Source organism: Choloepus didactylus, chromosome 16, assembly GCF_015220235.1.
Source record: "Choloepus didactylus isolate mChoDid1 chromosome 16, mChoDid1.pri, whole genome shotgun sequence".
Classification (NCBI taxonomy): domain Eukaryota; kingdom Metazoa; phylum Chordata; class Mammalia; order Pilosa; family Megalonychidae; genus Choloepus; species Choloepus didactylus.
In genome coordinates this window covers 72,241,079-72,257,071 of record NC_051322.1, presented here as the reverse complement: position 1 = coordinate 72,257,071, position 15,993 = coordinate 72,241,079, and the positions used below count along the sequence as shown (strand labels likewise).

General features: G+C 45.0%; 1 protein-coding gene across 10 annotated transcripts in view; it reads right to left on the bottom strand.

Moving 5' to 3' along the window:
• The window catches only part of PRELID3A (PRELI domain containing 3A), a 54,885-nt gene extending 40,720 nt beyond the window's left edge, over positions 1-14,165 (bottom strand). For 9 of the 10 annotated variants that reach the window (XM_037806102.1, XM_037806105.1, XM_037806104.1 and 6 more), the window contains exon 1: positions 14,044-14,163. In XM_037806102.1, coding sequence (XP_037662030.1) covers positions 14,044-14,075 — 32 coding nt within the window. In that variant the 5' untranslated portion in view covers positions 14,076-14,163. Of the gene's footprint in view, positions 1-14,043 lie in introns of all 10 variants that reach the window. The other variant, XM_037806103.1, reaches the window with a different exon arrangement.
• Between the last annotated feature and the right edge of the window lie 1,828 nt (positions 14,166-15,993).

Here is a 15,993-nt window from a genome sequence, read left to right as displayed (position 1 = left end):
AAACAAAAGCTGGGGAGTTGTCACCCCCAGACCAGCCCTACAGAGATGCTAAGGAGAGTTCTGCAGGTCAAAAGGAAAGGGCAATAGACAAATAGACAATAGATGGAAAACACATGAAGAAATAAAGACCTCTGATAAGGGTAATGTCAAGGGTAAATATAAAAGCCAGTACTACTGTATTTTTGGTTCATAACTCCAATTTTTACTTCCTTCATGATCTAAAAGAAAAAGCACAATATGTAATGAGAAATTAATGGTTTTGGAATCATAATGTGTACTTTGTAATAAGAACTACATAAAGGTGGGGGGATATAGGGGTATAGGAACATGGTGTGCATGGACTATTGAAGTTATGTTGGTATCAAAGCAAATGAGATTGTTACAGATTTACAATGGTTTTCCAATTTGCTAATACTGCTGTTATGCAAAATACCGTAAATGGATTGACTTTTATAAAGGGGATTTATTAAGTTACAAATTTACAGTTCTGAGGCCATAAAAGTGTCCAGACTAAGGCATCAATAAGACACCTTCACTGAAGAATGGCCAATGGCGTCTGCAACACCTCTATTAGCTGGGAAGGCATGTGGCTGGTGTCTGCTGTTCCTTTGCTCCCAGGTTGCATTTCAAAATGGCTTTCTCCAAAATGTTTCTGGATCTCTCCTATCTTCTTCAGCTTCTGTGCATCTAAGCATTGGGATCCCCTCTTAGCTTCTCTGGAGCAAACTCTGGGCTAGCATCTTCAAATGTTTCCAAGCATAGCCAAGTGTCGGCATCAGTGACAGCTCTTAGCTTCACTCCAAAATATCCCTCTCAGCTGCTCTGAAATCCTGTTTGTGAGTTCTTACAGGGTCCAGTGATTTAATTAAGACCCACACTGATGGGGTGGGGCCACACCTCAATGGAAATAATTCAATCAGAGTTATCACCTACAGTTGAGAGGGTCACATCTCCATGGAAGCAACCTAATCCAAAGGTTGCAACCTTATCAGGACTAAATACAGATGGTGAAGTTAAGCCCCATAATAACTACAAATATCAGAGAATATGAAAGCTCATAGAGACAGAAATTACAGTATTGCCACAAGTAGGAGGGAGGGGGAATGGAGAGTTAATGCATAATGGGTGTAGGGTTTCTGTTTGAGGTGATGGAAAAGTTTTAATAACGGGAGGTGGTGAGGGTACTGCAACATAGTGAATGCGATTAATCCCACCAAACAGTGTTCTTGGGAGTGGTTGAGATGGGAATGTTTATGTTGTATATATGTTCTGTGGTGGTTTGGAACTATATACCCCAGAAAAACACGTTCTTCAACTTAATCCATTCCTGTAGGTGTGACCCCAGAGTAAATAGGATCTTTTGATGAGGTTAGCTCAGTTAAGGTATGGCCCAGCTCAATCAGGACAGGTCTTAATCCTATTACTGGAGTCCTTTATAACCAGAAAGAAATTCAGAACACAAAAATAGAAAGCCAGAGGGGGCAGCCAGAAGCTGAAAGTGAACAGAACCCTTAAGAGAAAGGAGAAGCCAGGTGAAGCTGCCATTTACATTGCCATGTGACAGAAAAATCAAGGACCAAGGATCACCAGCAGCCAGCCCCAGAATGCCACAGTCTTCTGGAAGAAAGCATCACCTTGACTTTGGACTTCTCCTAGCCTCAAAACCGTGAGCCCAAGAAGCTAGGTATGTGGGTGTAATAAGGTCCTGCAACCTCATTATGGGGTATATACTTGGAAGATCTGAGAGCAGGGACATGAATGGACATTTGCACACTGGTGTTTACGGAGGCAGTATTCATGATTTGCAATGGACGGAGGTGGCCTCAGGGTTCACCGACTGTGGAACAGAATGGTGAACTGTGGTGTATGCACACAACAGAATATTGCATGGCTACAAAAAAGAACGAAGCTGTGAGACACGCAACTAGGTGAATGGATCTTGAGTACAGCATTTTGAGCGAAGTACGCCAGAAACAAGAAGACAAACATTATGATGCCTCACTAATATGGACTAACTATAATGTATAAACTCTGAGAACTGAATCTTACCGCACAGCTTATCAGGGAAACACATATTGTAATGGTCCTTAGATTGTAAGCTCTTACAGCAGTCACATCTATTCCTGAGTTGTAATGGCTATCTCTAAATCCTGTGATGCTGAGCTCCTTCCTGGTCAGTCTCTGGAACTTTGGGTATCTGTGTGACACATGAAACTTGGAGCTAGAGTTTGGCAGCTATGAATGTCAGTATTACCCCATAAGGCAACTGTTGAAAGAACTGAAAAAAAGTTCAGATTTCAATTAGAGATATGAACAAAGCAGATATGGTCAGGACTAGGGCAAATCTGGCCAAAGGGTAAAGGACGATACTGACTGGGTTTTAAAACTACAAGTTTTGTGCAAGATCAAGGGAGGAGATGTTTATTTGGCACAGGATCTATATTTTCTATAGCACACTAGAGAATTTAACTTGTATGATCAGTTTGTTTGAACACCATAGGTGCATGGAGCTTTGAATGGGAAGTGGCATTTGGTGAGTTTGTGCAGGTTGGCATGAAATCCCAATATATCCCAGAGTGATATGGGCAGAGATTAAAAATGTATCTGAGGGGCCCCCTAAGGAACTGGGGAGAAATGCGGAGGTGTTGGACTTCCCCACCTGGGTTATTGCTGGTTTACCACACACACCTTGAGGACTGCCAATTTACTGGGGGCTTTCCCTTGTGAAGCTTGTCGCTGCAAGGAGAGGCTAAGCCCACTTATAATTGTGCCTAAGAGTCTCCCCCAGAGAACCTCTTTGTGGCTCAGATGTGGCCTCTCTTTCTAAGCCAACTTGGCAGGTGAACTCACTACCTTCCCCCCTACATTGGACATGACACCCAGGGGTGTGACTCCCCCTGGCAATGCAGGAAATGACTCCTGGGGATGAGCCTGGACCCAGCATCGTGGGATTGAGAGGATCTTCTTGACCAAAAGGGGGAAGAGAGATGAAACAAAATAAAGTTCCAGTAGCTGAGAGATTTCAAATGGAGTCTAGAGGTCACTCTGAAGGGTATTCCTATGCGCTATATAGATATCAATTTTTAGTTTTTGGTGTGTTGAAATGGCTAGAGGGAAATACCTGAGGCTGTTGAACTTCAACCTAGCGACCTTGATTCTTGAAGACGATTGTATATAACTAAGTAGCTTGCATAGTCTGACTGTGTGATTGTGAAAACCTTGTGGCTCACACTCCCTTTATCCAGTGTATGGACAGATGAGTGGGAAAATGAGGACAAAAATTAGAAGAATAGGTGGGATGGAGGGGATGGAACATTTTGAGTGTTCTTTTTTTGCTTTTATTTTTATTTTGGAGTAAGAAAAAGGTTCAAAAATTGACTCTGGTGACGAACACACAACTGTGAATAATTGTACACAGTGGGTGTGTGAATATATCTCAGTAAAACTGTATTTTAAAAAAAGTAAATGAACAATGGAGGGAGAAGGGGAATGGGATGTTTTGAATGTTCTTTTTATATTTTAATTTTTATCTTATTTTTGGAGTAATGAAAATGTTCAAAGATTCATTGTGGTGATGTATGCACAACTATATGACGATACTGTGAACAAATGATTGTACACTTTGGAGGACTGTATGTTATGTGAATAGATCTCAATATAATTGCATTAAAAAAAAACCATGAGCCAATGAATTTCCATTGTTTAAGCCAACCCACTGTATGGTATTTGTTTTAGCAACCATAGAATTAAAACTCATTCCTACAATAAAAGAAGAAAAAAAATGATATAAGAGCAACTAAAGAGACAATGACAGTTAAAGGCAATACATGATCCTGGATAGGATTTATAAGGGAGGAGAGAAAGCTCAAAAGGACATTACCAGAACATATGAACAAATTGGAATACAGATTGTAAGCTTTATTTCAACGATAAATTTATTGAACTTGCTAACTGCAGTTAAGGTGGTTACAGACCTGAATATCCTTGTTCTTAGGATTTGTACCCGGCAGTATTAAGCATTCAGGAAGTGTGATGTCTACAACCTACACTCAAGTGCTGGGAAAATGCATTGATGAGTAGCTAGTCAGACAGATAATTAGATAGATAGGTGGGTTGTTACATTGATGGATAGGTAGAATGATATGGCAAATGCGGGAAAATGTTAAAATTGGTGGGTGGATCTGGGTACCTAGCAGGGTATGGATTTGTTTGGGGTTCTCTGTATGGGGTTTGTATTATTTTTGCAACTGTCCTGTACATTTGAAAGTAATTCAAAATAAAAAGTTTGAAATTAAAATCCTGTCTGTAATGCTGATCCCAAGTGACAAGAAAGCCCCGCCCCGCATACCTCCCCCATCACCCTCGGGGCACGCAGTGCCTCTCTGCGGTCTCTAGAGGGCGCTGCAGCAAGGACACCTCCCCCACCCCCAATCTCCCCGGGCGAGCTCACAGACACATCTGCACCCCGAGCCCAGGACCCTCCCCTCCCCTCAGGGGCCCTGCTGGGGCACTTCACCCACTCTGGCTCGGTCCCTCCCACTCCCGCCTACTCCCCCTCCTCCCAGCCTCCTGGGCCCTGAAGACACAGGGCCCTTTTGTCCCGGGCTCCTCGGCAGTGGGTGGACCCCCGTCTGCACTGCATCCGCTGCCCCGTAGGGAAAAGGGCACCCTGGGGGGCCGGCTCCTCCTCTGCCTCCTGCCTGTGCCCGGCAGCAAAGGAACAAAGGATCGGCTGTTCCCGCAGTTTGGCTCCTTGTCCTAATTGGCCGCTGACACCAGCAGCTCTGCAGTGTCAAAATAAAATAATAACATCTGTCATAAAAATGTCTAGAGCAGGCTCCTGCTACCGACTACTGATGTGTTATCCAGATTAACCTCTAACTAGTTTATGACTTGAAGAGGCCAAATTTTATTCTATTCTGATTTAAAAAAAAAAGTGTTCAAATATTTGGGAAAAAAGGAAAGTATGAAGAAAACTAAAAGCTTCTCTAGTACACCAATGTCCATAGAGGTAGTATTCACAATTGCCAAAAGATGACTGGATAAACAAAAGTGTGGTGTGGACGTACGATGGAGTATTATTCAGCTAGGAAAAGGGACGCAGCTGTGATACAGGAGACCAAGTAGATGAACCTTGGAGAGATCGCATCAAGTGAAATAAACCAGACCCCAAAGGGCAGATACTGTATGATTTCACTTCCATGACATACATAGAATAAGCAAAGACATAGACTCAGAAAGTAGAATACAAGTTTGCAAGGGTGCAGGGAGAAAAGGGGCAGTGGGAAGTTAATGCTTAATGGGTAGAGTTTCTGTTTGGGGTGAAGGGAAACTGGTTATGGGTGGCTGAGGGTCCTGCAACACTGTGAGTGTGATAAATCCCATGAAATTGCATGCTTAGGAGTGGTTGTGGTGGGAAACTCTGTGGTTTCCACAATAAAAAATAAGAGCCACTATAAGAAAAAGACAATCAAATGCAATACATGATCCTGAACTGGATCAACTAATGGAGGCAAAAATGCCCAAAAGGACATTATTGGGGCATATGAAAAAACTGGAATATAGAGTGAAAGTTGAAATTATAGTTTCATAATATAGTGGCCATCCTGTTCTTAGGCAATGTACATGAAGCGTTGAGTGTTCAAGGAATATGATGTATAAAGCTATCCTCAAATATGTAGAAAATGGATGGATGGATGGATAGATGGATGGATAGACAGATGACAGATGACAGATGACAGAATGATACAGCAAATATGGGACAATGTTAAAAGTGGTGGATCTGGGTACTGCGGCAGGGGAGCCCCATAGGGCCATGCTGGCATTCTCTGTATGGGTTTTGTATTATTTTTGCAACTGTCCTGTAAGTGTGAAATTATCACAAAATAAAAAGTTTAAGGGAAAGAAAGCATCTCCACATGCCAGCCTACATGCCTCGTCTTATCTGCACAGAAACCCCTAGACTTCAAGGTTCGCGGCCTGGGAGCCCAGGTAGGGCTACCACACGACCCCCTTGGATGCCAGCCTTCCAACCCTGCAGAGCCCCGAAGTTGCCTGGTGCCCACACAGCGCCCCCTGAGGCTCCCATGGGACCTCCCTGGGAATCACCAGGATGCCACTGGCTCCCCTGGCACTGCCCCCAACACCATGAGCCCTCAGGTGAGAGGGGCAAACGCCCGTTTCCTGCCATCAGGTGCCCCTCGCCAGACGTCCTGCTGCCAAGGCCTCCCAGAGCTCAGAGTTCACATACCAGAGGCAGGCCTGAGCCCCAGGATGCACCTGCCTCAGCTCGCCGAGGGGCTGCTGGGAGGCCCGGAGCCCCAACTCTACCTTCACATGGGCCCCCAGGGTAAGGACGGCCCAGCAGTGCCATCGTTCTTCCGGAGGTGCCCGGTCATGTCTGAACAGCATAGACCTACACACACAGAGACACGCAGGTGTGCACACACACAGAGGCACACACAGGCACACAAATATATACATAGAGAGGCATTACACAGACATACACATATACAACACTCAGGGACACAAATACACATGGAGAGGCACGCACATACATGTGCACACACACATGGAGAGACAAGGGTGCGCACACATGCAGACACACACAGACACACATATACACACAGAGTCACACTCATATACATGTATTCATACACAAAACACACAAGCACACATACAAAAACATACACATACACACAGAAATGCACATATGCAGAGATACACATATACACACAGACACAAATTTACACACAGAAACAAATACACACATGTAAGTATACACAATGTATAACATGCAAATAGACATATACATACATATACACACAGAGGTACACACACAGAGACCCATACCATACATACCAATTAGAATATACACACATGTGTAACATGTGTACATACATGTGTACACACAAATATATGCACACACTTTTTAAAAAAATTAAACTGGGATTATACTCCATATATGGGTTTCCCATCTATACTTTATACCTGATGATGAATACTTTCCTATATCATGAAGCTATTGTCAAAAATATGACCATCAGTAGCTGTGTAGTAGGCTGCCCGGTGGATATCTGCATCCAGCCAATCCCTTGGGTTCGTTTTTCCTTTGACAATTGGTAGTGAACATCCTTGGACACACCCATCTTTCAACATATCTAATTTTCACTTAGGATAAATTTCTAAAAATGGAATTACTAAATCAAATATCAAGGCCTATGAACAAATTGAAATTGTGTTGCTTTTTGGATATCATTTTCAACCTAATTTATTGGCCATTTACTTTATTTTACAACCCTCTTGCCCCAAGTCAAAACATTAGCAGCAAGGCCAAAGATTAGGGCCAGGTCTCCCCACCCCAAGCCGGTTCTTCCTGTTACAGTCCATGGCCTCCAGGTCTAAAACCCCTTCTCCGTAGCTACAAATCACATAGCCTTGGTTTTTCACACCACAAAATCATGTTGCTAAGCTAAAGTCCGTCAGCTTGAACTTAAAGTGATGAAAAACAGAGACTGGGAGAGTCCCAAACACTCTGTAAGATACACAGCGAGTCAACCCTTTCTTCTAAGTTTTAAAGAAAGAATTGTTAGGGGCACGATCAAGCTCAGATCTGGGTAAGGAAGAAGAATCTAGAGACATAAAACTTGGAAAGGGGCCAGTAACACAGGAGGTTTTTCCAATAGGAACTGTGCGTTTCATGGGTTAAGGGCCTAACACCGGGTCTTCTGCAGAAAAAGTCTGGGGAGTCATCTGAACTGGAGCCCACCGCTGTCACGTGAAAGCTGACTGACAGGCTGATGATGGCCATCTAGCCGGGCATTTGGGACACCGTCTCAAAAACAAACGATGTGAGCCTGCCACTTCAAGGAAAACAACCAACAGTATTTGGTTCCAAAGATAATATTTGAGGTTTCAAGTGAAAATGAGAATTTTAGAAAGCTCATATCCATGAGCTTGATGGTGTCCCAATAACACAAAACTCAATGAACTCACATGCTCCAAATGACCAACGTGAGACGTGACAAAGATGACAGGTAGGGAAAAGATGTGTTCAAAACACAAGGCAGGGGGGCAGAGCAAGACGGTGGCAGAGAGAGGTGTGGAATTTAGTTCCTCCTCTAGAGCAGCCAGTAAATAACCAGGAACAACTAGTAAATGATCTGGAACAACTGTTGGGAGACATCTGTGAATGGACACACATCGTACACCAGCCTGCCATGGGTGGAGAGGCTGAGATTGTAGCACAGAATCATAAGTAAAGCTCCACAAACCTGGAACTGAAGCCCCTTCCCCCTCAGACAGGGCTGGCTGAGCAGAAACACTGCCATGTAGAAAAAAGAAACAGGTTACAGGGAAAGTAACTCAACCAAGCTCCAATTGCAGTTTTAATAAACACATTTGGACTACTGAATACAAGCCAGAAGCACAGAGTAAGAAGAAAAGCAGACTCCTTCCGGCAGGGAGAAGTTAAGGCTGACAGGGAAAAAAATACGTAAACAAATAAAAACAGAGACTTTTGGAGATGGCTGACCTCAGGATACTGGAAGACCGGGCAGTATCCCAAGAAAACTGAGGGACTGGGGACTCGCTCTGAAAAGGGGATTTCGCTCTTTTTCCATTTTTTTTTTTCTCTCATTCTAAGCAGCCCATTAGAGAGAGCCAGAAAGACAAAGGAGGAATTCAAATGGAGAAGATAACTCTCTTGAGGTGTCTCTTCCCTAAGAAAAGGGGGGTGGGACTAGCTCAAGGTGCTGCCCTCCCTCAGAGAATTCAGACAATAGGGCATGGGGAGAAATAAACAAACCAGAAACAACTTAAGCTTGGCTTCTGACACTCTCAGCCCCTCAACAAGTCCACTTGAATTAAAGAAACTGCACCTCTTTATGTTGGTGGGGAGCTCCGGGCTGACAAGCACCACCTGCTGGGCTGGACAGGGAAAGCACAGAGACTAGTGACCTCACGGGAAAGTCTGTCAATCTTCTAGGACCCACCCTCAGGGAATACTGAATACACATCTTCCCCTTGAGACCTGAGTCCCTCTGGTCTGGGAAAATGTGATTGAGGCATTCAAGGAAATCAGATGCCTAGACAATAGAAAGTGAAAAATCACACTAGGAAAAATGAAGATTCAGCCCAGTCAAAGGAATAACCTTATACTTCAATGAGATACAGGAATTGAAACAACTAATTATTAATGAAACAAATCTCCTAAATCAATTAAAAAATGAATCCAAAAATCAATTCAATGAGTTGAGGGAAGATATGGCAAAAGAGATGAAGGATATAAAGAAGACATTGGGTAAACACAAGGAAGAAATTGAAAGTTTGAAAAAATAGTTGGCAAAACTTATGGGAATGAAAAGCACAACACAAGAGATGAAGGACATGATGGTGACATACAGCAGCAGATTTCAAGACGCAGAAGAAAAGATGCATGAACTGGAGAACAGGACATCTGAAACCCTACACACAAAAGAACAGATGGGGAAAAGAATGGAGAGATATGAGCAATGTCTCAGGGAACTGAGTGACAACATGGAGCACATGAATGTATGTGTTATGCGTGTCTCAGAAGGGGAAGAGAAGGGAAAAGAGGCAGAGGCAATAATGGAGGAAATAGCCACTGAAAATTTCCCATCCCTTATGAAAGACATAAAATTACAGACCCAAGAAGCACAGTGAACTCCAAACAGAATAGATCTGAATAGACTTACGACAAGACACTTAATAATCAGATTATCAAACATCAAAGACAAAGAATTCTGGAAGCAGCAAGAGAACAGCAATCCATCACATACAAGGGAAAATCAATAAGACAATTTGCAGATTTCTCAGTAGAAACCATGGAGGCAAGAAGACGGTGGTATATTTAAGATACTGAAAGAGAAAAACCCACCAACCAAGAATTTTATACCTGGTAGAAAAAAAAAGTCCTTTAAATATGAGGGAGAGTTTAAAATATTCTCAAACAGACAATGAGAGAGTTTGCGAACAAGATACGTGCTCTATAGGAAATACCAAAGGGAACAAAACAGACAGATAGGAAAAGATAGGAGAGAGAGGTTTGGAGCACAATGTTGGGAGAAGGTAGCACAATAATGTAAGTACACTGAACAAAGATGATTGTGAGTACAGTTGAAAGAGAAAGGTTAGGGGCATGCAGGACACCAGAAAGAAAGAAACAGACTGGGACTGTGTGGCTTAGTGAAACCTAGAGTGGTCAGTGATTGTCTTAAAATGTACAAATATGTTTTTGCATGAGGAAGAACAAACGAATGTCAACTTTGCAAGGTGTTAAAAAAGGGGGGTGGTATTGGGGGAAAAACACAATCAATGTGGGCCAGAGTCTACAGTTAACAGTACCATTGTAATATGCTTTCTTTAACTGTAACAAAGGCAATACACCAAAGCTAAATGCCTATAGGAGGGGGACATAAGGGAGAAGTATGGGATTCTTGGCATTAGTGTTGTTCTCTGACTTTTTTATGGTATTTTAACCTTTTCTTTTGTGGCTTTTTAGTTGCCATTTTTTTCTTTTTCTTTTGTCTTTTTACTTTTTTTGTGCCTCTTCCTCTTTCTTTGTGGCTGTATTTTATCTTATTTTTACTTTTCCTTTTATCCTCTTTATTATTCTCTTGTTTCATTTCTTTCTCTGAGTTGTGAATATATGCAAGTGCTAACTGTAGTGATGAATGCACAACTATATGATGATACTGTAAATAACTGATAGTACACTGTGGACGATTGTATGATATTTGAATATATCCTTATAAAATTGCAGGGGAAAAAATAAACAGAGGGACACAAGTGCTGGAGAGAACTTGGAGAGAGAGATGTATGTATTCACTGTTGATGGGGAAGTAGAATGGTGTGGCCTGTCTGGAGGACAGTGTGGTGGTTCCACAAGGAGCTAAGTATGTGGGTGTCACAAGGTCCTGCAACCCCACTACGGGGTATATGATTGGAAGATCTGAGAGCAGGGACATGAATGGACATTTGCACGCTGGTGTTTGTGGAGGCAGTATTTATGATTTGCAATGGACGGAGGTGGCCTAAGGGTACATCGACTGAGGAACATAATGGTGAACTGGTGAGTATGCATACAATGGAATACTGAGCAACTGCAGAAGGAGTGAAGCTGTGAGACATACAAGGAGGTGAACGGATCCTGTAGAATGCATTTGAGTGAAGTATGCCTACCAGATCTCACTTCCTATTCAAAGTTCCAAAGACAAACATTGTAATACCTCACCAATATGAACTAACTACAATATGTAAACTCTGAAAATTTCATCTTAGAGCACAGCCTATCAGGGGACCATTTATTGTAATAGTCCCTAGATTGTAAGCTCTTACAGCAGTCACATCTATTCCTGAATTGTAATGGTCGTCTCCAAATTCTGAGATGCTGATCCCTTTGTGTATAACCTGGTCAGTCTCTGGAACTTTGGGTATCAGTGTGACACCTGAAACTCAGAGCTAGAGCTCGGCAGATATGAATGTCAGTATTAGTGCATACAACAACTGTTTCAAAAGCTGAAAAAGACTCCAGACTTCAATTAGAGACATGAATGAGGCAGATCTGATTAGGACTAAGGCAAATCAGGCCAAAGTGAAAAGGACAATACTGTGTTTTAAAATTTCAACTTCTATGTGAGACCAAGGGAAGAGATGTTTATCTGGTGCAGGATATATATCTTCTATAGCACACTAAATAATTTAACTTGTACAGTCAGTTTATTCAACACTATAATTACATGGACTTTGAATAGGAAGTGAGATCTGGTAGGTTTGTACAGGTTAGTGTGAAATAGCAATACATCCCAAAGTAATTTGGGCAGAGAATAAAAATATATATGCAGGGCCCCCCTGAGGAGCTGGGGCAACATGTGGAAATGTTGGACATCCCCACCTGGGTTATTACTGATATTCTCACAAACATTGAGGATTGACAATTTGGTATGCCAAGCCCTCTATCTTGGGGCTTACCCTTATGAAGCTTGTTGCTGCAAAGGAGAGGCTAAGCCAATTTATAATTGTGCCTAAGAGTCTCCCCCTGAGTGCCTCTCCATTGCTTAGATGTGGCCCTCTCTCTCTAACTAAGCCAACTTGGCGGGTGAACTCACTGCCCACCCCCCCACGTGGGATCTGACACCCAGGGAGTGAATCTCCCTGGAAACGTGGAATATGACTCCCAGGGAGGAATCCAGACCCGGCACCATGGGATGGAGAACATCTTCTTGACCAAAAAGGTGAAGCGAAATGAAACAAAATAAAGTTTCAGTGGCTGAGAGATTCCAAATGCAGTCAAGAGGTCACTCTGGAGGGTATTCTTATGCACTATAAAGTAACCTTTTTTAGGTTTTAGTGTGTTGGAATAGCAAGAAGTAAATACCAGCAGCTGTCAAACTGCAACACAGTAGCCTTGACTCTTGAAGACAATTGTATAACTAACTGAGTAGCTTACAGGGGGTGACAGTGTGATTTGTGAAAACCTTGTGGTTCACAGTCCCTTTATCCAGCGTATAGATGGATGACGGGTACAAAAGTGGGTACAAAACCTAAATGAAAAATAGGGTGGGAACCAACCGCGCAAGAGGGAACATCGCGAGAGGCCCAGCTGGACCTGAGCTCCCTGTCCTGCCCCCCACCCTGCCCCCAGCCATGCCCCCCTGACAGCTGCATCCATGTTTGTCGAATTTCATTTCCACCATTGGCTTTTAATTCCAAATATCAGTGGCAGTTGGCAGCTGTGAAAATTTTCAAAAGCATCAGAGTGACTTTTCACAGTAGACAACTGGCTTGTCACCCACCTTTCAGAACCTCTAGGTCCTCTAGAGGATTAACTGCTGTTCTCCGCATCCAGGAAGGCACTGATCAGCTCCATCCTTGGAAGAACTGAGAAAAGGGTCCCTCAAATCATTTGTGGGGGGAGGAAGGAGCTTACTCTCTCATGGAACTAAAGCTGCAGGTTGTGCAGGAAAAAACTGCCAAAATTAGACCCTATTGAGTTTAAAATTTTCACTTAAAAAAAGTTCAGAAGTATTAACACCATTTGATACACTTTCATCATAAAGAGGCCAAAAGATAATTCCATTTCATGCAGTAATTTTTTTTTTCCCAAAACAGAAATGCTTCTCTAAGTAGGGTCAGGGAATTTAAAAATCTTTGTTCTTTTAAAAACTATTTTAAAGAACGATTTTAGTGTATCGGCGCAGTGACCTTAAGAAGCAGCTAGCACTTTGCGTCACCAGGGCTGGGAGGCCTTCTGAGCCCACGGGTGCGATCAGGGCCAAGGTCCCAGATGCCCCACACGCCTTCTTCGCACCCAGCTCCTGCAATCCAGCACGCACGCGGAACGTCAGCATCACCTGCCTGGCGAACCTCGCCAGAAGGGGAGCCACCGGCGGGCTTGCCCCCTCCCTGGGACATTAAATAGCATCCGTTCCCCTGCCCCCTCCCCAAGAGAGAGCAGTCTGCAGGCAGGGCCATCTCCTGGGTGTGGGATGCCCCCTAACCAAACCAGCACCGCAGGACCCAGGCCTCCACTCACAGACCCCCACCCCCATCCCAGGGCACGGAAAGCCTCAACAGAGCTGTTTCCGGGGTCCTCGGGCGCAGCCCGGGCTCTTTCGGCGCCCCCTCCTCCCCATCCGCCGGGCGCCCCCTCCTCTCCATCGCCCGTGTGCCCTATCCTCCCCATCACCCGGGCGCCTCCTCATCATCATCATTGGGTTTGGGCGCCCCCTCCCCTGCAGGCCCGGGCGCCCCCTCCTCCCCGTCACCCAGGCAGCGTCGCGAGCAGAGGAAGCCTTCCCCACGGATCCCACCGCGCGGGCGCGCAGCCGCCTCTCCTCCCCCATCGAGAAGGAAAGGCACCCGCACCCGCACCCGCTTCAGCGGCTCCTCTGCGCACCCCGTGGATCCCCATGCCGTGCGTGGGCGCCTTCCCGAGTGGAGAGCCACCCTTCCACTTTCCAAGGGTCCGAGACCCAGCTCGACCCACAGACCTGCACCCCCGGCCCTCCGCCCCCGGCTCACCGGAACACGTGCTCCGCGCTCCAGATCCGCATCGCCGCGCGCCCGCGGCCCAGGCCCGGCGCCCAGACGGAGAGCGCGGGGTGCGGGACAGAGCGCCGCGGCCCCGGCTCCGCGCTCCACCGCCGGCGCGGGGGGCGGAGCGTTCCGGCGCGGTCCTTGGGCACGTGACGCGGTGCTTGCAGAGCTGGCGGGCGGCGCCTAAAAATAGGGCTGCGGTGAAACACCGCAAAGGCTGGGAATAGGGTGGAGGCGAATCGCGGCTGCGGAGGAGCGGGAGCCGCATGGTGTTCAGGGTGCACCAGCTGGAAAAGTAGGGAGGGGTGAAAGGGGTGATCCTCATCAGTCGGCGGGGGGGGGGTGGTGGTGGTGGTGGTAAGAGGGTCAGCATTTCCCTAAAGACCTTTCCAATCACACGATTTCTACTGCAGGGGAAGTATAGTTAAAAACAAAGTCTCCTGCCAAGGAGAAAACCTCTCCACAAGGTAGAAGAGGCAAAAACAGTCCTCTTATTTTATAAGCTTTAAAAGAGACTGCCAAGAGAGCAAGCTCACGGTTTCTCAGGGCCGGGACATGCAGCCCCCACGTACGCGTTTCCCAAATAAATATAGCTAGTCCCCAACTAGTTCCCAAAGAAGGGGACCTGTCAGCGCCGTTTTCCAAACTGTTCTGATGATTGGGGTTGTCACCTGGCTTTGCTCATTGCCTTTTCCAAGGGGGCAATACTCCCCCTAAATTTATGACAGAAGATGGGCTTTTCCGAATGGAAAATGAAGACACAGAAAGTCAAACATCTATTCAAGGTCACACAACTACCAGTTGGCCGACCCGGGATTCAAACCCACGTCTGTCTGACTCCAAAGGCTGATCTTACAATTCATTATGCGCCGGGAGCAGGAAGAGATCCGGCTGTAGAATATCCATCCATCTAATCGCAGTTTCCTCCCTGTCAAATGAGGAAGCTGTACCTACCCCACGGGTTTTTTGTGAGGATTACAGGAGATCAGTGCAGGGTCGTTACCGCCTACTGATATTTTTAGATCACCCATCCCTCCTTCCACTAGTCCAGACTAGCCGGAGAACTGACCCTGGACCTTTTCTTTCCTAAAATATTCTGAGGAGACACTGCAGCCACCCTTAGCAGTGGATTCCATATCTCTGGAAACTTTCTGCCAGGAATTATACTTGACCGATACTGACCCCCAAACCTGGAGGCTCATTTTATTTTTTTAGTGTCTTGTGAGCCACACTAGTGATAACAATCATAGTAGCTAGCACTTGCCCTGGGCCGGACACTGCCCTGCCATGCAAGGACTCATCCAATATTCCCAGCAAGACAATGAGAAGGAGACTGTATCATCATCCTAGTTTTACCCGAGAGGGGATGGAGGCACAGAGAGGTCAAGAAGCTTTTCCAGGGTCACACAGCTAGGAAGGGACAGAGCTGGGATTAGGAACCAGGCAATCTGGCTGGAAGACCACAGCTCCCATCTAATAACATTCCAAATTTGATTCTGCCTACCTGATTTCTCAATTCTGAAGAACTTTTGAGTATCATTATGAACTTTTATCAATCTCCCTAAAGACGGAAGTCTGTGCATTGACTTGCCACAGTAAATGTGGGCGGTCGAGTTATGTGCCCCAACAAAAGGCATGTTTTTAATCTCTATTCCTGTAGGTGAGAACCTACTGTAAATAGGACCTTTTTAAGATGTGATTTTTTTGTTAAAGTGTGACCCAACTGAATGAGGGAAGCCTTAGTCCACTTTGTTAGAGTCCTTTATAAGCAGAAGAAATTCAAGAGCAATCAGAGAAGGCCTCACAGAAGCCAGAAGCCAGAAAGCAGGGGAAACTGAGAGTGAGATTATACTTCCAACTCCACACCATTTCCAAACTACATTTTGTCTTCTTCCTGTGATCTTTATGAAAATGGATATGTGTGGGTTTTAAATT